Source organism: Pongo pygmaeus, chromosome X (assembly GCF_028885625.2).
Source record: "Pongo pygmaeus isolate AG05252 chromosome X, NHGRI_mPonPyg2-v2.0_pri, whole genome shotgun sequence".
NCBI lineage: Eukaryota > Metazoa > Chordata > Mammalia > Primates > Hominidae > Pongo > Pongo pygmaeus.
In genome coordinates this window covers 55,102,406-55,124,662 of record NC_072396.2, presented here as the reverse complement: position 1 = coordinate 55,124,662, position 22,257 = coordinate 55,102,406, and the positions used below count along the sequence as shown (strand labels likewise).

General features: G+C 46.8%; 1 protein-coding gene across 7 annotated transcripts in view; it reads right to left on the bottom strand.

Annotated features, from left to right (window-relative positions):
- The window catches only part of GNL3L (G protein nucleolar 3 like), an 87,018-nt gene that overhangs the window by 63,507 nt on the left and 1,254 nt on the right, over window positions 1-22,257 (bottom strand). For 4 of the 7 annotated variants that reach the window (XM_054471458.2, XM_063660256.1, XM_054471460.2 and 1 more), the window contains exons 2-11: window positions 21,104-21,169; window positions 12,659-12,720; window positions 11,518-11,625; window positions 10,365-10,481; window positions 8,714-8,797; window positions 8,410-8,545; window positions 7,426-7,529; window positions 3,395-3,539; window positions 741-828; window positions 49-223 (exon numbers count right to left, since the gene is read on the bottom strand). In XM_054471458.2, the coding sequence (XP_054327433.1) occupies window positions 49-223; window positions 741-828; window positions 3,395-3,539; window positions 7,426-7,529; window positions 8,410-8,545; window positions 8,714-8,797; window positions 10,365-10,481; window positions 11,518-11,625; window positions 12,659-12,720; window positions 21,104-21,122 (1,038 nt within the window). In that variant the 5' untranslated portion in view covers window positions 21,123-21,169. Of the gene's footprint in view, window positions 1-48; window positions 224-740; window positions 829-3,394; window positions 3,540-7,425; window positions 7,530-8,409; window positions 8,546-8,713; window positions 8,798-10,364; window positions 10,482-11,517; window positions 11,626-12,658; window positions 12,721-21,103; window positions 21,243-22,037; window positions 22,128-22,257 lie in introns of all 7 variants that reach the window. The other 3 variants (XM_054471462.2, XM_054471459.2, XM_063660255.1) reach the window with 2 other exon arrangements.

The following is a 22,257-nucleotide window of genomic DNA, read 5'->3' as shown; positions in this document are numbered from 1 at the left end:
AGGGCCCTTGGAGTAGGGCAGGGCATCAGCCAGGGCTCTGCTGCGGACCTCCTCCAGGTTGCAGCGCTGCAGGATGGTCTCCACTGGGGTCACAGGGTCTGCCAGCTTCTGCACGTGGACGCAGTTACGCAGGATGGTGCCCACTTCTGAGTTGGGCCCTGGGACAATGCCTGGAGCATCCAACAGCCGGATGAACTTGTCCAGGTAGACCTCCTGCATGAATCTGGGGCGGGGAAGAAGAAAGCCCGGATGTACCTGGCATCATAGAGGCCCCAATCACAAAGGTGGGCCTGGGATGTGGGAGTGTAAAGGAGTGAGGGGAGGGTGTATTAGAGACGAAGGTGGAGAGATGTAGAGCTGGAGGAGGGGTGACTGGGGCTCTACAGACTTGAGGCTGATTCTAATCTATCCTCTGCCACTGGGAACTGAGCTGCAAGACCTTGGGCAAGCTTGACTCTCCAAGCCTCAGCTGCTTCATCCAGTCAACAGAGCTCCCATTAGTAGCCCAATCTTGCATCGTTATTCAGAAGCTTCAAGGCGCTAATGGGAACCACCCATGTGGGGACCTGGCCTACACCTAGGGTGTATCAGGAAAATGAGGGCTATGAGACTCCCATGCCTGGGGAAAGCATCAGGGGATGGTCCATGATAAGGAAAGGGACAGGGGCTGAAGGCATGGGAGTTGGGGGGAAATGGTAGGGTCAAGGAATTGTGGAGTGGAGGAGCAGGCAGGTGCTTACTTGGTAATTCCAGGAACAGCTCCCACGCCGCATGCGCGGCTGCGCTTCAGGCTATTGATCAGGCTGCTTTTCCCAACATTGGGAAGACCTACAAAGTAGCAGCAGATGGCTCAGGGCAGAAGAGGCCCTCAGGAACACTCAGGCCAGCCTGTGTGAGGGAGGCCTAGCCAGGGGCAGTAACCAGGCCATGGGAAAGCCAAAAAATTGAGCCTGGCCTCCTCCCTTCCCACCCCAGGCCCTGACAAAGCCCCTACAGGGCCTTTCTACCTCTCCCCTCCATTTGTGAGCATGCTAGATAGGTATGTCCCTCTTTCTAGACGTGACACCAACCTCCCACCCACAATCAGCCAGGCAGAGGTCCTCAATGCAAGGCCTCAGTGGCACAATCCAACAGAAGGTGGACATCAAAAAATGTCTAAGAAACAGAGAACAACCTGTCTGGGTGTATCATTCCATGGATGGGGATGGAGGTCATCTCCAGATGCCAGTCTCTCTGTGCAGCTGTCTACCTGAGGTGTGTATTTTGCTGTTTGGGCATCTGTCAGCCATTCTCAGCCTGTGGATGTCTTTGTGTTTCCCCTCACTGGGCCTCATTCTCACCGTTCTCTTTCTGTATGTGCTCAATTTACATGTGTGTACTATTGTCTCAAGCATATGCTTGTTTCAACCCGAGAAAGCTGATTGCCTAAAGAAAAGAAAAGTATATGTCTAAGTATACCTCTCGTGCATGAAGCCTCTGCACACCTCTCTCCCCCCTCCCTCTCTAGGTCATTCTCATTCTAAATATCATCATGCATGGAAGTCTCTACACATCTCTCTCTCTCTTTCTCTCTCTCTCTCTCTCTCTCTGTCATTCCCATTCTCAGTATCACCACTTTTTCCTTTTCTTGTCTCTCTCCCACTCAGTCTCTTTCTCTATCTTATCTTTGTTTCTCTCTGTGTCTCTGTATCTTTCTCTGCCAATTTGTCTGTCTCTCATTCTGGCCATTGTTCTTTTCTCTGATTCTCTCCACCCCACCAATCCTGCCTCTATTTGTAATTCCTCCATGTCAACTCCTGTCAGCCTCTGTCCATGCTCCTCATCTCTGTGGGCTGGTCACTTCATGGATGCCTCTCTGTATGTGTCTCACGGTGTCTCTTCTACTCTCTCCCTGGCTGCGCCTCCTTAACCTCCTCTCTGTATGTCTCTATTTCTCTCTGTACAGGTACACATACCTGCCTCAACGTGACATGTCTGTGTATTTGTATCCCTCTGTGACTCTGGGTATGTGATTATGTTCGAGGGTCAAAGTGTATGTGGGCACATGCGTGTCTTCTTTTTTTTTGAGACGGAGTCTCGCTCTGTTGCCCAGGCTGGATCTCAACAGTGGCAGGATCTCAACTCACTGTAACCTCCACCTCCCAGATTCAAGTGATTCTCCTGCCTCGGCTTCCCGAGTACCCGGGATTACAGATGCCCGCCACCACACACAGCTAATTTTTGTATTTTTAGTAGACATGGGGTTTCGCCATGTTGGCCATGCTGGTCTCAAACTCCTGACCTCAAGTGATCTGTGCGCCTCAGCCTCCCAAAGTGCTGGGGCTACGGGCATGAATGAGCTGCTACATCCAGCCCTCCTTGTGGTTCTATGCGCGTTGGGGGAGCAGCGTTGGGATAGGTGTGTGTGGGAAGGGCTTAGTATACATGCATTTTGACTCTGGTTCTGTCTCTCTAGATGTGTCTCCTCTGGATCTCTGGGTCTGTAGCGTGGGTCTGTGTATATGTTTGTGGATCTGTATGTGTACTTAAGAGCTATGTGTATGTGTTCCTCTGTACCTACAGCCTTGTCCAGTCTGCTTCCATGTATATCTCTCTCTGAATCTGTCTCTATCCCTATAGTGTGTTTGTCTCTCTCATTCTTTCTTTGGGAACACATGTCTGCCTCTCTACATACATGGGTTATCTCTACCCTTCCTATGTCTCCCTCGGCAGATCTCTGTACACATGTCTGTTTCTATGTCCCTTTTGGTGTTTCTGATTGTATCTCCCTCTTTACATGCCTCCATCATGTAAATTTGTCTCCTCTTTCCATTCCCCACCAATCCTGCCATCTGGCTTCCCAGTGCATTCTCTGTGTCTTCTTCTGTATCTATCCCGGTATGCGTAGCTATACCTTCTCAGTGTCTAGTTCTCTCTCCAATGTCTTTCTCACATGGCTTCACATTCTCTCTCTGGTGATCTATCTCTGCCTCTCTCAATTTCCCTACTCCATTCCCATCATCCCTCCCTCAGGAACCTGTGTTCCAGAAAGGCCCAGGTTTGATCCTCAGCTCTGCCTTGTCTTGCACAGGGCTGAGCTCCAAAAGTCCCTTTGCCCTTCTCTGGGCCTCACTTAGAATTCACATCCGTAAAAGGTAGATGGTCATCCCACCCTCCCATAGCTCTGATAGGATGAGATGGTACCAACTCCAAGCTTGGCACCCTGCATTTGCTCCACGGATCTAATACTCAATACACAGTGATGCCCACTCATCCAAGTTACAAATCACGAAACCCTTCCTGAACCACTCCTCTCTTCCCCCAAAAGACAATGAAGCTCCCAGGATCCTTTCCCCCAGTGAAGTGTCCGCCCAAGAAAGAAGCCTGGGCCCCATGACCACCCAGCAGGTCTTACCCACAACACCCACACGAATGTGGGTGCGCACTTCACCAAGGCGGCAATAGTTCCCCAGAACCCTCATGAGGTTTTCAGCTCCAAAGCAGGCTTTGCTTTTCAGCAATGACTCAGAGGCCTGATCTACTGGCACGCTGCAACGATTCTGGAAAAAAAAAAGGAATATTACAGGAGAGACATCAGGTAGCAGATGGGGTCTGAGCCCAGATTTCCAACTTTCAGGGCCTCCCTATGATCACTGAGCTCCTCAGCCTGAAACGGAAGGCTTCTCACACAGATCTTGAACACGTGTCACTTCCCCATTCCCCTCCACTGTCTTTGTGTCTCCAGTCTTCTCTGCCCCTGCCTCTGCTTCGACACATGTCACTTGCCTCCCTCGGCAGTGGCAGGATGGCATCCTGGCTCTAAATAGGCCAGGTTTGAGCTCCACGTCTACTTCTCACGGGCCTATGTCCAGCAAAGCCTGCTTCCCTTCTCCAGGCCTCAGTGCCCTGTGTGCACAACAGGGATGCCCACCCTCCCTGCCTGCGCAGGGATGAGAGGGAGCCTGGCCCACAGCCTACCCTCCCTCAATTCCTCACACAGGACAAGGCCATCCCAACTTTTACTCCTGATGCCACCTCCCCTGCCCAGAATTCCCTCCCTCCTCTTCCCTTACTTTTTTTCTTTGAGAAAGAGTCTTACTCTGTCACCCAGGCAGGAGTGTGGTGGCGCAACCTTGGCTCACTGCAACCTCCACCTCCTGGGTTCAAACAATTCTCATGCCTCAACATCCCAAGTAGCTGGGACTACAGGCATGCACCACCACACCCGGCTAACTTTTGTATTTTTAGTAGAGACAAGAGTTTCACCATGTTGGTCAGGCTGGTCTCAAACTCCTGGCATCAAGCAATCTGCCCACCTTGGCCTCCCAAAGTGCTGGGATTACAGGCATGAGCCACCACGCCCAGCCACAGCATTGTTTCCAATATCACAAAATTGCAATTAGCCTATAGATCCATCGATAAGAAACAGGTTAAAAAGCTGTAGCCTTAAAGTGGAATACAAATGAAATACAGCTGTTAGAAAAGGTGGCTTCTGGCCGGGTGCTGTGGCTCATGTCTGTAATCCAGCACTTTGGGAGGCCAAGGCAGGCGGATCACTTGAGGTCACGAGTTTAAGACCAGCCTGGCCAACACGGCAAAACCACGTCTCTACTAAAAATACAAAAATTAGCTGGGTGTGGTGGCGCGCACCTGTAATCCCAGCTACTCGGGAGGCTGAGGCAGAAGAATCACTTGAACCCAGGAGGCAGAGGTTGCAGTGACTCAAGATTGCACCAGTGCACCCCAGCCTGGGCGATAGAGTGAGATGTCATCTCAAAAAAAAAAAAAAAAAAAAAAGAAAGAAAAAAAAGAAAGAAAAGGCGGCTTCTATTTTTGCCATCAAAAAGGCCAAGAAGCTGGGCACGGTGGCTCACACCTGTAATCCCAGCACTTTGGGAAGCTAAAGCAGGTGGATCACTTGAGGTCAGGAGTTCAAGACCAGCCTGACCAACATGGTGAAACCCTGTCTCTACTAAAAATACAAAATTAGCCAGGCGTGGTAGCGCATGCCTGTCATCCCAGCTACTCGGGAGGCTGAGGGAGGAGAATCACTTGAACCCGGGAGGCAGAAGTTGCAGTGAGCCGAGATCGTGCCATCCCACTCTGGCCTGGGCAACAAGAGCGAAACTCCGTCTCAAAAAAAATTAAAATTTAAATTTAAAAAAGGCCAAGAAAATGTAAATAAGGTATCATGTTTCTGAAAGGTTTAAAAGTTTAATGCTATCAAATGTTGCCAAGGGTGTCGGAAAAGAGGCCCTCTCACACATTCATCTACCCCACTGGTGGGAGTATAAATTGGTACAGCCATCATGGAGGGTGATTCATCAGTGTCTAGGTAAAGGTAAAATGCAGAAAGGCTATGACCCAGCCACTCCCTTTCTCTACCTCACCTACAAACACACACTTGCCCATGTGCCAAGGAGACATGTGCAAGGGTATTTGTGGAAGCCCAGGTTATAACGATAAAAAACTGGAAACTAATTGTATTCAGCATCGAAAAGGCACATCTCTATATAAAGATGTCCAAAAGAAAAAAAAAACTAAGCCACAGAATGATATACATAATACTTCCAAACAGTATTCCCTCTTTATATATACACTTCTATGTATATCCAAAGCACAGAATAACATTTGGAAGAAGGCCGAGTGCAGTGGCTTACGCCTGTAATCTCCGCACTTTGGAAGGCTGAGATGGGAGGGTCACTTGAGGCCAGGAGTTCGAGACCAGCCTGGGCAACAAAGCAAGACCCCCCCCATCTCTACAAAAATAAAAAAGATAAAAATTAGCCTGGCATGGTGGCATGCACTTATAGTTCAAGGTACTCAGGAGGCTGAGGCAGGAGGATGGCTTGAGCCCAGCAGTTTGAGGCTGCAATGAGCTATCATCACGACACTGCACTGAGGCCTGGATGACCAATTGAGACCCTGTATCTAAAATAAATAAAGTCTGGAAGAATGCACACCAAATTGTCAATGGTAGTTACCTCTGGGTATGAATAAAGGAGACTAGAATTAGGGAGACTGGTGAAAGGGTATTTAACCTTTATCTGCAGTTAATTTTATTTTTTCTACTTTATTTTTAAATACGTTTAACATCCAATGCAAAATTGAAAAAAAAAGTCCCTTAGTATCCAATTTCTCTCCCAGAAACAATCAGTTTCTGTATTAATATTTTACAAAGCATACATATTTCTCTATTAATGATATAATTGGGAAGAACTGTGATTTGTTTCAAAGAGAAAAATGATTGGAGGTATACATATTTTTTAAAGTTAACAAGTAGTTGGTTGTGCACAGTGGCTCACATCTATAATCCTAGCATTTTGGGAAGCCAAGGCTGGTAGATCACCTGAGGTCAGGAGTTCGAGACCAGCCTGGCCAACGTGGTGAAACCCCATCTCTACTAAAAAAAACACATAAAACTTAGCCACAATCCTGGCTACTCTAGAGGCTGAGGCACAAGAATCACTTGAACCCAGGAAGCAGAGATTGCAGTGAGCCGAGATGGTGCTAGTGCCCTCTAGCCTGGGTGACAAAGTGAGACTGTCTCAAAAAATAAAAAATAAAGTTAGACCGGAAGTGGTGGCTCACGCCTGTAATCCCAGCACTTTGGGAGGCCAAGGCGGGTGGATCACCTGAAGTCAGGAGCTTGAGACCAGCCCGGCCAACACAACGAAACCCCATCTCTACTAAAAATACAAAAATTAGCCAGGCATGGTGGCACATGCCTGTAGTCCCAGCTACTCAGGAGGCTGAGGCAGGAGAATTGCTTGAACCTGGCGGGCAGCAGTTGCAGTGAGCCAAGATCATGCCATTGCACTCCAGCCTGGGAAACAGAGTGAGACTCTGTCTCAAATAAATAAAAAAACAAACAAGTAGTTAACTGTATTTTACAAATTCCCTATAGACATTATGTTTTATCCTTACAACTGAAAAAAAAATAAATGCTTCCTGAAGAGTGATAATACAGGAAGAAGTCAAGTGAAACTAATATTAAGAAGTCACTGGCCAGGCATGGTGGCTCATGCCTGTAATCCCAGCACATTGGGAGGCCGAGGCGGGTAGATCACCTGAAGTCAGAGTTCGAGACCAGCCTGGTCAACATGGCGAAACCCACCTCTACTAAAAATACAAAAATTAGCAGGGCATGGTGACGCGTGCCTGTAATCCCAGCTACTTTGGAGGCTGAGGCAGGAGAATCATTTGAACCCAGGAGGTGGAGGTTGCAGTGAGCCGAGATCACACCATTGCATTCCAACCTGGGCAATAAGAGTGAAACTCCATCTCAAAAAAAAAAAAAAAGTCACTCGGTGGAGCAAAAAGCTCAAAGTTGAAGGCCCAGTTCAATTACTAAAGGGCTGGAGGTCCCAGTCCAAGTCACGACCCTCCCAGCTCTGGCTCCAAACTACCCTGAAAGCGGCTAGATGACCCTAGCCCCAGGCTTACCAGGTTTTTGACCTGATGCTGGGTACTGGCCTTGAAAGCCACGGTTGGCAACTCATTCCGAAGGTAATCCAGCCATTTCTCCACAACCTCCTTGGGGACCAGGTCTGGGTTAAATATAGGAATGGATGGGGCTGGTAAGCAGAACAACACCTCCATGGTTCCCTCCAAAGACACCTCCACCCGTACCCAAAGCTAGGCCCACCTACCATCAACAGGTCTCCCAACTGGCCCTGTCATTCCCATCCAGTCCGCAGGTTGGAGTTAGAAAGGACAGTCTGGTCTATGGGATGCGTTAGCCCTCCCTGAGGGGGCCTCTGTTTCCTCAGGGAAAATGGACAAACTAGCTATCTGGTCCCAAATGTTCTCTTTCCAAAACAGCGCCAGGAGCATCAAAGATCCCCCAAATATTGTGTTTCCTATCCCCTCTCTGGATCATTCTAGGTTGGGCCAAATGTCAAAGATAACACTAAAAAGAATGGCTATCATGTGTGAAGTACTGACCATCATGTACCAAGCATTTTATCATTAATTCTTACAACAAATCTGTGAAGTTGGGATACCCATGGCCCATTTTACAGCTAGAGAAACAGGAGCTCTTGGAGGTGGCATGACTTATCCAGTGTCTCAGAGAAAAGAATCAGGACAGGTGGGGGGCTGAACCCCAGACATGAGTGACTCCTGAGACCATGTGCTCCTCTGCCCTAGTCTTTGAGTTGAGGGAGGAGGAACTCTCCAGGGTTGTCCAAAAACAGAGAAGGCTCAAAATGGCAAGAACAGGGGACTGAAAGGCAGACAGGCTTGGACTCCACACCTAACTTGTACCATACTCTGTGATACAGGCTTTGAAAGTCGGAACAAAAATTTCTACTTTGCATGACTATTATGAGTATCACTGAGTTGCTGGGTTCAGTGTCTGGTCCAAGCTAGACATTAAAGATGGCCTGCCCACCTTCCCTGTCACACCCAATCCTGCCTAACACCCACCAATCTTGTTCAAGACTAGGACCAGTTTCTTGTTGCCTTGTGCTCGCAGGACAGCCTCCTCCATTTGGAAGCAGCGGCAGCCTAATGGGTCTCTGGCATCCAGGACTTCCAGAATCACATCAGAGTATTCCACCACCTGCAGGGCAGAGGACCAGGGGATGAGGGCAGGGAAAGGATAGGGTGGCAGTGACGCAGGCCCGTGAAACAAAAATCTCCATCTCAGTCAGGAAAAAACAGAAATGGAGAGGAAAAAGGGCTGGACTGGAACCCTCCCCCAAAAGCCTGAAAAAATGGAACCCTGTACCTTACGGAACTCCTTGTAATAAGCCTTCCTCGTGGCCTCGTCATCCAGCTGAGGAAACATATTTAATTCCTGCAAAACTTCCTCCTAAAGGAGAAAAAAAAAAAGAGAATGGTCCAGGGGAGGAGGGGGAGAGAGCGAGAAAGAGAAGCAGGGCTTTGGAAACTACAGGAGGCTTAAAAAATCACGTGAGTCCTGGCCATCAGAGAAATGCGAATCAAAACCACAATGAGATACCATCTCAAACCAGTTAGAATGGCAATCATTAAAAAGTCAGGAAACAACAGGTGCTGGAGAGGATGTGGAGAAATAGGAACACTTTTACACTGCTGGTGGGACTGGAAACCAGTTCAACCATTGTGGAAGACAGTGTGGCGATTCCTCAAGGATCTACAATTAGAAATACCATCTGACCCAGCCATCCAATTACTGGGTATATACCCAAAGGATTATAAATCATGTTACTATAAAGACACATGCACACATATGTTTATTGCAGCACTATTCACAATAGCAAAGACTTGGAACCAACCCAAATGTTCAATGATAGACTGGATTAAGAAAATGTGGCACATATACACCATGGAATACTATGCAGCCATAAAAAATGATGAGTTCATGTCCTTTGTAGGGACATGGATGAAGCTGGAAACCATCATTCTCAGCAAACTATCACAAGGACAAAAAACCAAACACCGCATGTTCTCACTCACAGGTGGGAATTGAACAATGAGAACACTTGGACACAGGAAGGGGAACATCACACACCGGGGCCTGTTGTAGGGTGGGGGGAGGGGGGAGGGATAGCATTAGGAGATATACCTAATGTAAATGACAAGTTAATGGGTGCAGCACACCAACATGGCACATGGATACATATGTAACAAACCTGCACGTTGTGCACATGTACCCTAGAACTTAAAGTAAAATAATAAAAAAAAAAAAAATCATGTGAGTCTCAGGCCACCAAAAAGTAGCTTTGACCAAACAATAAAGCTGGGAAGTGGAAGAAAAATGGACAGAACCCCATGGTTCATGTGTGCGCCTATGTGTATGTGCGTGCTCGAGCACCAGGTGGAGACCTGAGCGTGCACATGGGTGTGAAAGGGAGGGATGGAGGAGGGAGGTGTGAAAAAAACAATCTATGAGGGACACAGGATGGGGGAGGCATACATACTGCATGTCAGAAAAGGGAGTATGAGCTGGCAAGCATGTATTCTGTGTGTGAGACAAGAACACCTGCCAAAGAGGCAGCAAGAAGCCCTAGAAGGAAGATAACATCCCCTCACATATGCTCCTTTCTGTCTCTCAATCCTCTCCTCATACTCTCGCTCCCTCTCCCCCAACTCCATCTTCTGGTCACATGTAACTCTCCCAGCCCCTGACCCCACCACCAGCTCCAGTCTTTAGGCTCAACCTTGGGAGAGAGGAGCTCTCCAGAGGTGTCCAGTCACGGGTAAGGCTCAAAATGGCCCTTTATCTCCCTCTATCCCTCCCTCCCTCCCTTCCTCCGTCCCCACGGTTTTCTATCCTCTCTACACTGATTCCTTTGTTCCCCTCCAACAACTTCACACCCTTCCTTCTTCCCTTTCACAGAAAAACGGCAAAAGACGCTTTGAGCAAACCTATCCAGGGGCAAGGGCTGCACTCTTACCTTATGCTCAAACTCCTCCTGGCGTCTTAGGACATCCTGACAGTAGCTCTCGATGGTCCTGCGTTTTTGTCTTTCTTGCTCCCGGGCAGCTTGCTGCTTCTCCATCATCTCCTCAACCTAACGAGTGAACACACACTGGTACTGGAGCTGACTGGGTCTGCAGCCCAAGGGAGGGATGGGTGACAGAGGAAATGGCGTGACATGGCAGAGGTGGGAGGAGCAGGGCCCAGGGAGAGGGAAGATATGACATCAGGAGATGAGGGTTTGAGAAGAAGAAAAAGAGAGATGAAAGGAAGAAAAGAGTTGCAGAGAAAAGAGGGTATAAAAAGCAGAGAGAATGTATCCTAGGCAGGTGGAACCACTTAAGACCAGAAATGGAAAGAAGCTAAGGTCCTGGGATGCTTCATCATTTAAAGATAAGGAAGAAGGCCAGGCAGGGTGGCTCACGCCTGTAATCCCAACACTTTGGGAGGCCGAGGCAGGTGGATCACCTGAGGTCAGGAGTTCAAGACCAGCCTGACCAACATGGTGAAACCCCGTCTCTACTAAAAATACAAAATTAGCTGGGCGTGGTAGTGCGCGCCTGTAATCCCAGCTACTCAGGAGGCTGAGGCAGGAGAATCGCTTGAACCCGGGAGGTAGAGGTTGCAGTGAACCAAGATCACACCACTGCAATCCAGCCGGGGCAACAAGGTGAAACTCCATCTCAAAAAAAAAAAAAAAAAAGATAAGAAAGAGGAAAAAGTGGCAAAAGAGACTGTCAGTGGCTAGTCAAAGAAGAAGAAAGACATCCAGGAGAGTGAGATGACAAGAAAGTTCACATGCTTCAAAGAAAGCATAGCCTCAAATGCTGAGCATTCCGATAAGATGAGGGAAGAACACTATTCATGAATGTGATGTCAGGGAAGGTGCTGATGAGGCCAGCAGGGGTAGTGTCAGCAGAGCAGTGGAAGCATAAGCCAGACAGCAATGGACTGGGTGGTGAACAAATGCAGACATAAATCCAGTATCATGGTAACCTCCCTCTCTCCTGGCTTCCACAAATAGCCTCATCAACCCTAACAACTCTTGCCTTTGCCCTTCCATTCAGCACTTCTGCGGACCTGGCATTCAAGGCAGGCCCTCTCTCTCCCCACCAAGGCAAAAAGCTTACCCTCTTCTTCTTTAATTCACCCTCTCGATTGGCATGATCATTGGGGTAAACAAAATGAGGTGCAGAGGGCACTTTGGAGGTTGCTTTCTTCCCATTTTGCTTTGCAGGCTGGCCACCACATAAGAGAAAAAAAACAGAGGTAATGAACCCATGGAAATCACCTCAAAAAGGCAGCAAGAAGCCCTAGAAGGAAGACAACATCCCCTCATAAATGCCCCTTCTATCTCTCAATCCTCTCATCCTCTCATCCTCTCACTCCCAAGGTGAGCAGCAGGAGTTACAGCTTCTCAGATAAGTGTAGTTGTGGGGACAAAGAAAGGAGAGAGGCAAAATGGGCTCCATCCCCAAAGATCTGCCCATCTGGCTGGGTAGAGGTCCTCTCTCCCATAGCTAGGCAGGGACTGACAGGAGACCGCTCAGAGGGGACAGGCAGCTGGGAAGGTTTCCCAAGGCCCAGGGAAAACCTTTCTAGATAAGTGACTCTCAAAAGAGTGGTCCTCAGACCAGCAGTAGCAGCAGCACCTGGGAACTTGCTAGAAATACAAATCATGGGATGCCATGCCAGACCTACTGAATCAGAAACTCTGAGGTGGGGCCCAGCAATCGATGTTCTCCCCCATCCTCCAGGTGATTCTAGAGGACTGGTTAAAGTTTGAGAGCTTCACCCATACTAAATTGTGAGAACCCAAGCCTTCTCTGGCCTATACCTTCTTCTCATTGCTCTTTCCCAAGCCTTACTTACCCACACCTTTCCAAGCAGGACCAGGAGATCCAGGAACCAAAGATGATGTTTTGGCCTCCCTCTTCTCCATAAGAAACAGGGACTCGAGAATCAGACAGTCTCAAATCCCAGTTGTGTTACCTTGAACCTAGGAACTTTCTCACGGACAGTTTCCTCAACTAAAACATGGGGATAATGATAATCCCTACCAAGGTAAATCAAGCACGAAGCTGCATATGGCTTGGGAAAAATGCTGCTGATTCTCTGCTGTGGCCACCCAGAGAGGGAGCGAAAGCCAGATCCACTGACTCCATTGTGGCACTCTATCCAGAGTCACCCAATATTTACTGGGTTTAGTGGGCCTCTCCCAGCGCAAGCAACCTGTTCGTGACCTTACCCTCAACAACAGGCATACCTTACCTGAGGGTAGGGCCAACTTATCTTCTTGTGGCCCTTGGAACCTTCACCTGGCTTTTTATTTTCTACAAAAGAAAAAAAAAAGAAAGAAAAGAGCCGTCATCCATCTACACGATATTTGTTGACACCTGAATCAAGGCCAGGCCACATTGGGAACCTAGCTAGGAAGCCTCAGATACCATGTCTGTCTAGATCCAGCAGAAGACAAGAGATGCGGACGGCAGCAATAGTATCAGAGAAGTACTGGATATAATATTTGCAACATTATTTCATTGCAAATTCAAATAATTCTGAGAGGAATTCTGTACAGAGAGTAACCTGAATATGTGCTTGTGACTCCTCTTTCCCCTAGAACTTCCTACTGGAGGAAACTCAACAATTTAAGTGCCAGGCTGAGGTGAGGGAGCTGGCAGCATGAGAAGGTAATCTAAGGAGTCCCAGCCCACTAAGCCTGGGCAGATGCCCTCAATATGTGGGGAAAGAACTATCCTTCCTGCTGACCCTGCTCAGGCCATTGCCTCCAAAGGGACTTGACCTACTCAGCCAAAATGCTGCCGCCTCCCTCAGATACAAAAAGGAGAGATCTACCACTTCTCCAATCATGGAGTTCCTAGCAAAGCCCAGGAACTTATGAGGCCTCTCCCCTTCTTCAATAAGAAGTCCCATCTCTCATCCCGTTCACAGTTGGCCTATTGGGAAGAATGGCTCCCTTTAATTCTTACCACCTTCATAGGGGTTCAAGGAATTCCTAGAGAGACAGGAGTTTCTGGAAGGTCAGGACATACACAAACAAATATATTATATGAGCAGCTCAAGAATACCACACAGAGAACAGGCTCCACAATCACATCAGTTGGCTCCCACTGCAGAGTTAATGTAGGAAACAGAACTTAAGTTCTACTGCAAATTCTTTTTATTTTGAGACTGACTCTTGCTCTATTGCCCAGGATGGAGTGTAGTGGTGTGATCTGGGCTCACTGCAACCTCTGCCTCCCGGGTTCAAGCGATTCTCCTGCCTCAGCCTCCCGTATTCGTATACAAAAATACAAATTTTTGTATTTTTAGTAGAGATGGGGTTTTGCCATGTTAGCCAGGTTAGCCTCGAGCTACTGCAAATTCTCAAGGAGAATCAAGAAGATACTTCAAAGGAACTGTGTGAGAAAAAAAGATTTCCCAAAACTTGACATTGAATAAAAATTCAAAAGCCAGGTGCCGTGGCACATGCTTGTAGCCCCAGCTACATGGGAGGTTAAGGTAGGAGGATCCCTTGAGCCCAGGAGTTCTAATCCAGCCTGGGCAACATAGCAAGACTCCATCTCTTAAAAAAATACACAAACACAGACTGCTTTAACAGTCAAAACTTAAGCTGGGCACAGTAGCACCTGCCTGTTGCTAGCTAGGAGGCTGAGGCAAGAGGACCACTTGACCCTGGGAGTTTGAGAACAGCCTAGGCAACATAGTGAGACTCTGTCTCTTAAAAAAATTCAATAGAAATAGTGAAAAACAAAAAAGACATCACTAACAACCAAATTAATAAGCTGGAAGACCAAAGGAGGGGGCTTACTTAGAGCAAAAATTCAAAGAAATGGAAATGATGAGCAAAAATATAAAAGAAAAAATGGACAACAGAGCCAAGAGAGCTAAAATCTAAACAACAGGAGTTCCTGAAAGAGAAAAGGGTACAAATGGAGAAGCAATAATTTTCTGAAATAACAGACGAAAGTTCCTTAAGTTGAACATAGGCTTGAGGTTTCAGATTGGAAAGACACAGGCAGCAGCAAGATTAACAACCAAGGCTGGGTGCCATGGCTCACCCTGTCATCCCAGCATTTTGGGAGGCTGAGGTGGGAGGATCGCTTTACACTAGGAGTTTGAGACTAATCCAGGCAACATAGTGAGACCTTGTCTATACAAAAAAAAAAAGTTTAACCAGGTATGGTGGCGTGCACCTGTAGTCCTAGCTCTCAGGAAGCTGAGGCGGGAGGACTGGTTGATCCCAGGAGTTCAAAGTTATAGTGAGCTATGATGGCACCATTGCACTCCAGCCTAGACAACAGAGACCCTGTCTCAAAAAATATATATATATATTAACAACCAAAAAGACATACCCTGGACACATCCTGATGAAATTTCTGAACTCCAAAGATAAAGGGATAAAATTCTAACCAATAGATCACTCTTACTATGTGAAGGTAAGAAAAAGACATTTTCAGGTGAGCAAAGATTACCACCTGTCTTTCTTTCTTTCCTTTCCTTCCTTTCTTTCTTTCGTCCCTCCCTCCCTCTCTCTCTCTCTCTCTTTCTGTTTTTTTTTTTTTTTTTTTTGAGACAGAGTCTCGCTCTGTCGCTCAGGCTGGAGTGCAGTGGTGCCACCTGAGCTCACTACAACCTCCACCTCCCGGGTTCAAGGAAATCTCCTGCCTCAGCCTCTGGAGTAGCTAGGATTACAGGCGTGAACCACTGTGCCTGGCTAATTTTTTTATTTTTAGTAGAGACGGGGTTTCGCCATGTTGGCCAGGCTGGTCTCAAACTCCTGGCCTCAAGTCATTGGATCACCTTGGCCTCCCAAAGTGCTGGGATTACAGGCATGAGCCACCACGCCTGGCCCTGTTTTTCCTTTTGGATAAAACTACTGGCAAAATAAAAATTAAATCAGTATAAAGATCCCAAGCTAAAGGAAACAAATAGTGGTGGGCAGGAAATCTACTAAAACTTATCACTGAGGCCAGGAGCGATGGCTCACAGCTATAATCCCTGCACTTTGGGAGGCCAAGGCGGGTGGATCACTTGAGGTCAGAAGTTCAAGACCAGCCTGGCCAACATGGTGAAACCCCATCTCTACTAAAAATACAAAAATTAGGAGTTTGAGACCAGCCTGCCCAACATGGTGAAACCCCGTCTCTACTAAAAATACAAAAATTAGCCGGGTGCCTGACTTGAGGTCAGGAGTTTGAGACCAGCCTGCCCAACATGATGAAACCCCGTCTCTACTAAAAATACAAAAATTAGCTGGGCATGTTGGCACGCGCCTGTAATCCCAGCTACTCGAGAGGCTGAGGCAGGAAAATTGCTTGAACCCAGGAGGTGGAGGTTGCAGTGAGCCAAGATCGCACCACTGCACTCCAGCCTGGGCAACATAGCAAGACTCTTCTTAAAAAAAAAAAAATTAGCCAAGTGTGATGGCACATGCCTGTTGTCCCAGCTACTCAGGAGGCTGAGGCAGGAAGATCACTTGAGCCCAGGAGGTGGAAGTTGCAGTGAGCCATGATCACACCTGCACTCTAGCCTGGCCAACACAGTGAGACCCTGTCTCAAAAAAACAACAAAAAAAGGATTCTTAAAATCCAAGAAGCATATCATAAGGAAATAGCTCAGAACTGAAATACCAAATTATTTCAACAAAATCCAGGAATCAAGTAATGGGGGTTGGAAAAGCAAAAGCATGAAAGCATGCTAAAGGTTTCATTTTGAAAGGGTAGGTTACAAAATAGTCATTATTTAACTTTGGTAAAGTGATAAATACAGAATTAATTATGTTTGATATAAATATGAATACAATTACCAACATAACTTTAATTACCAATAGAGGATTGTTTAAAAACTTCATCAAGTTAGCAAAACACAAATAAGGGAATAAGAAGAAACAAAATAAATAATAAATATAAAATAAGATGGTAGAGAGCCGTGCACGGTGGCTCACACCTGTAATCCTAGAACTTTGGGAGGCTGAGGTGGGCAGATCACGAGGTCAGGAGTTCGAGACCAGCCTGGCCAACATGGTGAAACTCTGTCTCCACTAAAAATACAAAAATTAGCTGGGTATGGTGGCAGGCACCTGTAATCCCAGCTACTCGGGAGGCTGAGGCAAGAGAATCGCTTGAACCCAGGAGGCGGAGGTTGCAGTGAGCTGAGATCGCGCCATTGCACTCCAGCCCGGGTGACAGGGCGAGACTGCGTCTCAAAAAATAAATAAATAAAAAATAAGACGGTAGAAATCTGACCAGACATAAACTAACAAATGTGAATGGATCGAATTTAAATAAACACAGTTTAAATAAACACAAAACAGACCCCCAGTCTCCTTTCTTCTAAAGTACTCATGTTGCAACAACAACAACAAAAAAATGTGAGGTTTGGAATGAACCGGGTCTGGACATTTTACTCAACAATTTCCATCTGCCTAACTTCCCTGGAAACTGAGTACCTGCAATGGATACAAGCACACAATGAAAGAAAATACATCACTTGGAGAGAAAAAGAATGTGCTTCAAAGGGGAGAAGAGAAGGGGGGAGGGAAAAAGGAGAAGGGGGTGCAGTCAGTCATCCCTCCCAGCACTCAGGAGCCTCTGCTCATAGGTTTTTCAACAACTCCAGAGAAAAAACAGCTACCATTTTACAACCAGCAGACATTCTTACTCTGGCTCAACTACCTAGCTATATGACCTTGAAGAATTTTTTAAAACCTCTCTGAGCCTCAATGCATCCACCAACATCATCTAGGCCTAAAATCACCAATTCATCAGTACTCAAAAGCAGATCTCTGTATTCGTTAATCCCTCATCTCCCATACTGTCACCCACAGATGTCCCTGTACAGCCACTGACTTCATTCCCCTCATCCTTCCTCTGCCGTAGCATCAAATTTCCCACAACATTCTCTGAAACTCCCACCTGGGTGATCAGCACTCCCCCCTAACAACCTCTCCCTGGGATCAATTCTCCAAGCTCCTGCCTTGATACTTGGCTCTCCCAAGGACAATGCTTCACTTGCAGCACTCTCAAAAGGTGGTTGTTGTTTTCACTGGCACATGTTTATCCTGGGGTCAGTAGGTAGAGAACGTAGTCGTCCAGACTCACCAGTGCCAAGCTGAGACTATTTTTCCCTCGTTAAAAAGAAAAGAAAAAAAAAAAAAACCAGATTTGGTAGCTCACGCCTGTAATCCCAGCACTTTGGGAAGCCAAGATGGGAGGATTGTTTGAGCTAAGCAGTTCAAGACCACCCTGGACAACATAGAAAGACCCTCGTCTCTACTGAAAAACAAAAAATAGTGGGGCATAGTGGTAAATGCCTGTAGTCCCAGCTACTCAGAAGGTTGAGGCAGGAGGATCACTTGAGCCCAGGAGGTCGAGGCTGCAATGAGCTATGACAGCGCCACCACACTGCAGCCTGGGTGACAGAGTGAGACTCCATCTCAAAAACGTGTGGAGGGGGATAAGATAAAAACCCTGCTCTTTTTGAGGCCCCAACTAGGCTGCTATGCCTGTCATCTATGACTTACTTTTCCTCATCTATTGAAGCACCTGGTTCATTGCTTTTCTTTTGACCCAACTCCTGCCACCAACAACCTGGGTGACTTTGGAGATCACTGGGCAACCCTTCCAACAATCTAGGTTTCCCACTTCCTTGACATCTTCATCTCCAAGGATCTCCACTCAATCATAGCCACTCACCCATCCATTCCTGTGGTTACACCTATGGGGGAACCACCTGCAACTGCTTGGACTTCTGAAAGCAGTCTCAGACACCCCTCTCTCCTATCTTCAAGCTCATTTGTCCAACCTCCTAGAGACTTGAACGTTCTACTCAGTTCCTTATTTGTCAGCCATCCTTCTTCCCTTCCTGTCCAGCTAGCATCCCACAGTCTGTTATTACAATTGCACTCCTGCAAAAAGCCGCAATTCCTTTGCCTCTCCATTGCCCTACTATGACATCTTTATCAGTGTTTGATAACTGACCAGCAGGCAGACAAGGCAGGCAGGCAGGCAGGCAAGTTCCATGGAGTATACACCTGTGCCACCAACACCAATAGTTGTAAACTTTTTTTTTTTTTTTTTTTGAGACAAAGTCTCGCACTGTCACCCAGGCTGGAGTGCAATGGCGCAATCTCGGCTCACTACAACCTCCGCCTCCCGGGTTCACGCAATTCTCCTGCCTCAGCCTCCCAAGTAGCTGGGATTACAGGCACACACCACCACATTCGGCTAAATTTTTGTATTTTTAGTAGAGACGGGGTTTCACTACATTGGCCAGACTGCTCTCGAACTCCTGATCTAATGATCCGCCCGCCTAGGCCTCCCAAAGTGCTGGGATTACAGGCGTGAGGCACCTCGCCCGGCCAGTTGTAAACTTTCTAAGTGATAGAACACTCCCCCCTTAAAAAATAACCACTCAAACATGAACAACAGCGGCCAGGCGCAGTGGGTCGTGCCTGTAATCCCAGCACTTTGGGAGGCCGAGGTGGGTGGATCCCTTGAGGTCAAGAGTTGGAGACCAGCCTGGCCAACATAGCAAAACCCCGTCTCTACTAAAAATACAAAAAAATTAGCCAGGCGTGTTGGTACACACCTGTAATCCCAGCTACTCAGGAGACTGAGGCTGGAAAATCACTTGAGCCTAGGAGGCGGAGGTTGCAGTGAGCTCAGATCACACCACTGTACTCCAGCCTGGGCGACAGAGTGAGACTCTATCTCGAAAAAAATTAAAAATTTAAAAGAATGCACAACAGTTAAAACTGCATTTGAACACTCTTTAGCACTCCTCGAAAACCTTCCCAGACTTAATATCATTTGGGTCCAAGATATCCCTAGCCCAGAGTGCAGACAGCTGCACCACACGGTACCTCCCCCCATCTTTCCCAGCAATCATCCCAGTTAGTCTGATCATTAATTGCAATTTACCAGTGAAGGTCTTGGTTTTGTGTGCACATAGGAAGTTTTTCTATTTAATTTTTACCATTTTCCTCACTAATGTAAATGTGTAGAATTATTCTTTATTTTTAACAGGTGATAGTCATATGATTCCAAAACAAAAAGTGTTATTTTGAGAGGTCTCCCTCCCATGCTTGTCCCTATCCATTGCAGTCCCCTCACTGCCACAAGAAACCACTTTATCAGTTTATTGTGTATCATTTTCTTTATGTAAATAGCAATACATATTCTTATTTCCTCCCATTTTCTTCCATAAAAGATAACATACTGTAGTCCTGTTGGCCAACTTCTTTCAGTTAGCAAATCTGAAGATCTTTCCATCTAACAGTCTTTCCACACAATACAGTTTTTCCATATAATCTTTCTATACAATACTTCTTTATCTTTTAAACAGCCAGAATTCTTAAGTATGCATATATCTTACTTTATTTAACCAGGTAATTTTTGTCTTTTCCATCACTATCAATATTTTTATCATCTAGTATTAGATGTTCCTAAATAAAGTATAATTACCACCTTTCTTGTGTTACTTATAAATATGATTATTTGGTCGGGCACGGTGGTTCACGCCTGCAATTCCAGCACTTTGAGAGGCCAAGGCAGGCGGATCACTTGAGGTCAGGAGTTCGAGACCAGCCTGGCCAACATGGCAAAACCCCATCTCTACTGGTAACAAAGCAAGAGTCCATCTCAAAAAAACATAAAAAATAAAATAAAATAAAAGTATGATTATTTGCTTTTGGTATTAACAGTATGATTCTTGATGACATTTTTATGATTATATAAAAAATGTATTTTTTTCCCACCAAGCTGTCCACTGGCAGGGCCAGTATTCACACAGAAAACAGAGCCACTGGGTTGCACAATCCTCATCCAGCCTGCCCAGTGCCAGTGTGCTATCCAAATGTTATCATTTTCTTTTCTTTTTTTGGTTTTTTTCTTTTTTTTTTTTTTTTTTGAGACAGCGTCTCACTCCGTCACCCAGACTGGAGTGCAGTGGCATGATCTTGGCTCACCACAACCTCTGCTTCCCAGGCTCAAGCGATTCTCCTGCCTCAGCCTCCCAAGCAGCTGGGATTACAGGCACGCTCTTAACCACTAGTACAACTTATGGTACCAACTGATAGAGAAAAATGTTAGGACATGTCGGGGTTACAGGCAGTGTGATATGTTATTTATCGCAATTCACCTCAGATCAAGTCACTTAACCTTGCTAAGCCTCAGTTTCCTCATCTGTAAGTTAAGAATGGGGCATAATGGAAACATTCTCTTACAAGGAAGTCAGGAGGACAGCAATGATACCATATGAAAAAGATCCAGACTGAGTGATGTGAAACATATTCAACAGTTTTTAAAAGTTGCTGTGAAGGCCGGGCGCAGTGGCTCATGCCTATAATCCCAGCACTTTGGGAGGCCCACGCGGGCAGATCACTTGCGGTCAGGAGTTCGAGACCAGCCTGGCCAACATGGTGAAACTCCATCTCTACTAAAAATACAAGAAGTAGCCTGGCATGGTGGCACACACCTATAATCCCAGCTACTCGGTAGGCTGAGGCAGGAAATGCTTGAACCCGGGAGGCGGAGGTTGCAGTGAACTGAGATTGCACCACTGCACTCCAGCCTAGGTGACAGAGCGAGACTCCATCTCAAAACAAAAACCAAAAAAACAAAAAGTTGCTGTGAAATTCTATGAATATTCATTAAAAGCACAGGATTGGGAGGGGTGGTAAAGGAAACTCACTGTGTCTAAGTTTCATCATGATGACCAGCTTGAAAGCAGATAGGTTCAAATCTGCTTGCTCTCTTCCTGTCAGAATGGGAGAAGAAGCAATTTGGAGACAGCTGGGAACCACAATGCCACAAGCCCCCTCCTAAGTCCCCTAAAGGTAAAATGTTAAAGAACATTATGAGGAAGGCGTAATAATTAGGAAAACTGGGAGAAGCTGGAGCTAAAGCCGCATGTGGCTGAGTCCACACAGAGAAGGCAGTGTCATACTACCCAAAGGGAGGAATAGGTCTCAACCTCATCCCGGGTGGAGTCAGTGGCTCAAAGCCACTGGGCTTTGAGCCCAGTGGGATCAAATGGGGTCAGATAGGGTTTTTGGTCTTTATTCCTCCACACGGTAGTGTTATATTCTAGGTAGGGGACTAGTGCTCAACACCTCCACACTGAGGGGAAAGGGACATGCAAGGATGGTCTATTTCTATATGGGGTGATAATAGTGCCTCTTTTCCCAAGTAGGGGATTCCATATCTCATCTACCCTGGGAGAGGTGGTGGGGAAGGGCGTAAATAGATCCCAGGAGTCTACCCTGGGGAAAAGGGGCCTGAGAACAGGGATTCTTACCTGAGTGTCTATATGGACTGAAATAAGTACAAAATCTTGGAGGAGGGGGTAAAAATCTGTGCCTGCATATGCCTGGGGTCTATACCTTGGTGATGTGGGTTGGGGGGATTGCCATCTGTCCCTCTACTCTGGGGTGCAGAGAAACTGGGGAAACCCACAAAGTGGCTGTGTGCATCTCTGCTGCATGGGAAAAGAATCACAGATCTGTTTATCTCTAGATTGTGGGGATGGGTCCTGCGTCTCTTTACCCTGGAGAGGACTGTGGTACAGGATCGATATGTCTGATTCCACAACTATGCAGCTTTGAATAAGCGGGTCTGCACCTTACCTGCAGTGAGCTATTCTGGACCCTTCTATGGGAGGTGGACTGTGACAGCTGTCATCTTTTATGCTGGTTGAAGTCAGCGGCATACTAACACTGAAAGAAATAGGGGCTCTGGTTCTCTGCATGGGTGGTGTGTGGAGGGGGCTGGCAACGCAGCTATAAATTAATAGATCAGCCCTAATACTTGGGGGTAGGGGCGTCTGTGATTCTACCCTTGGTGGAG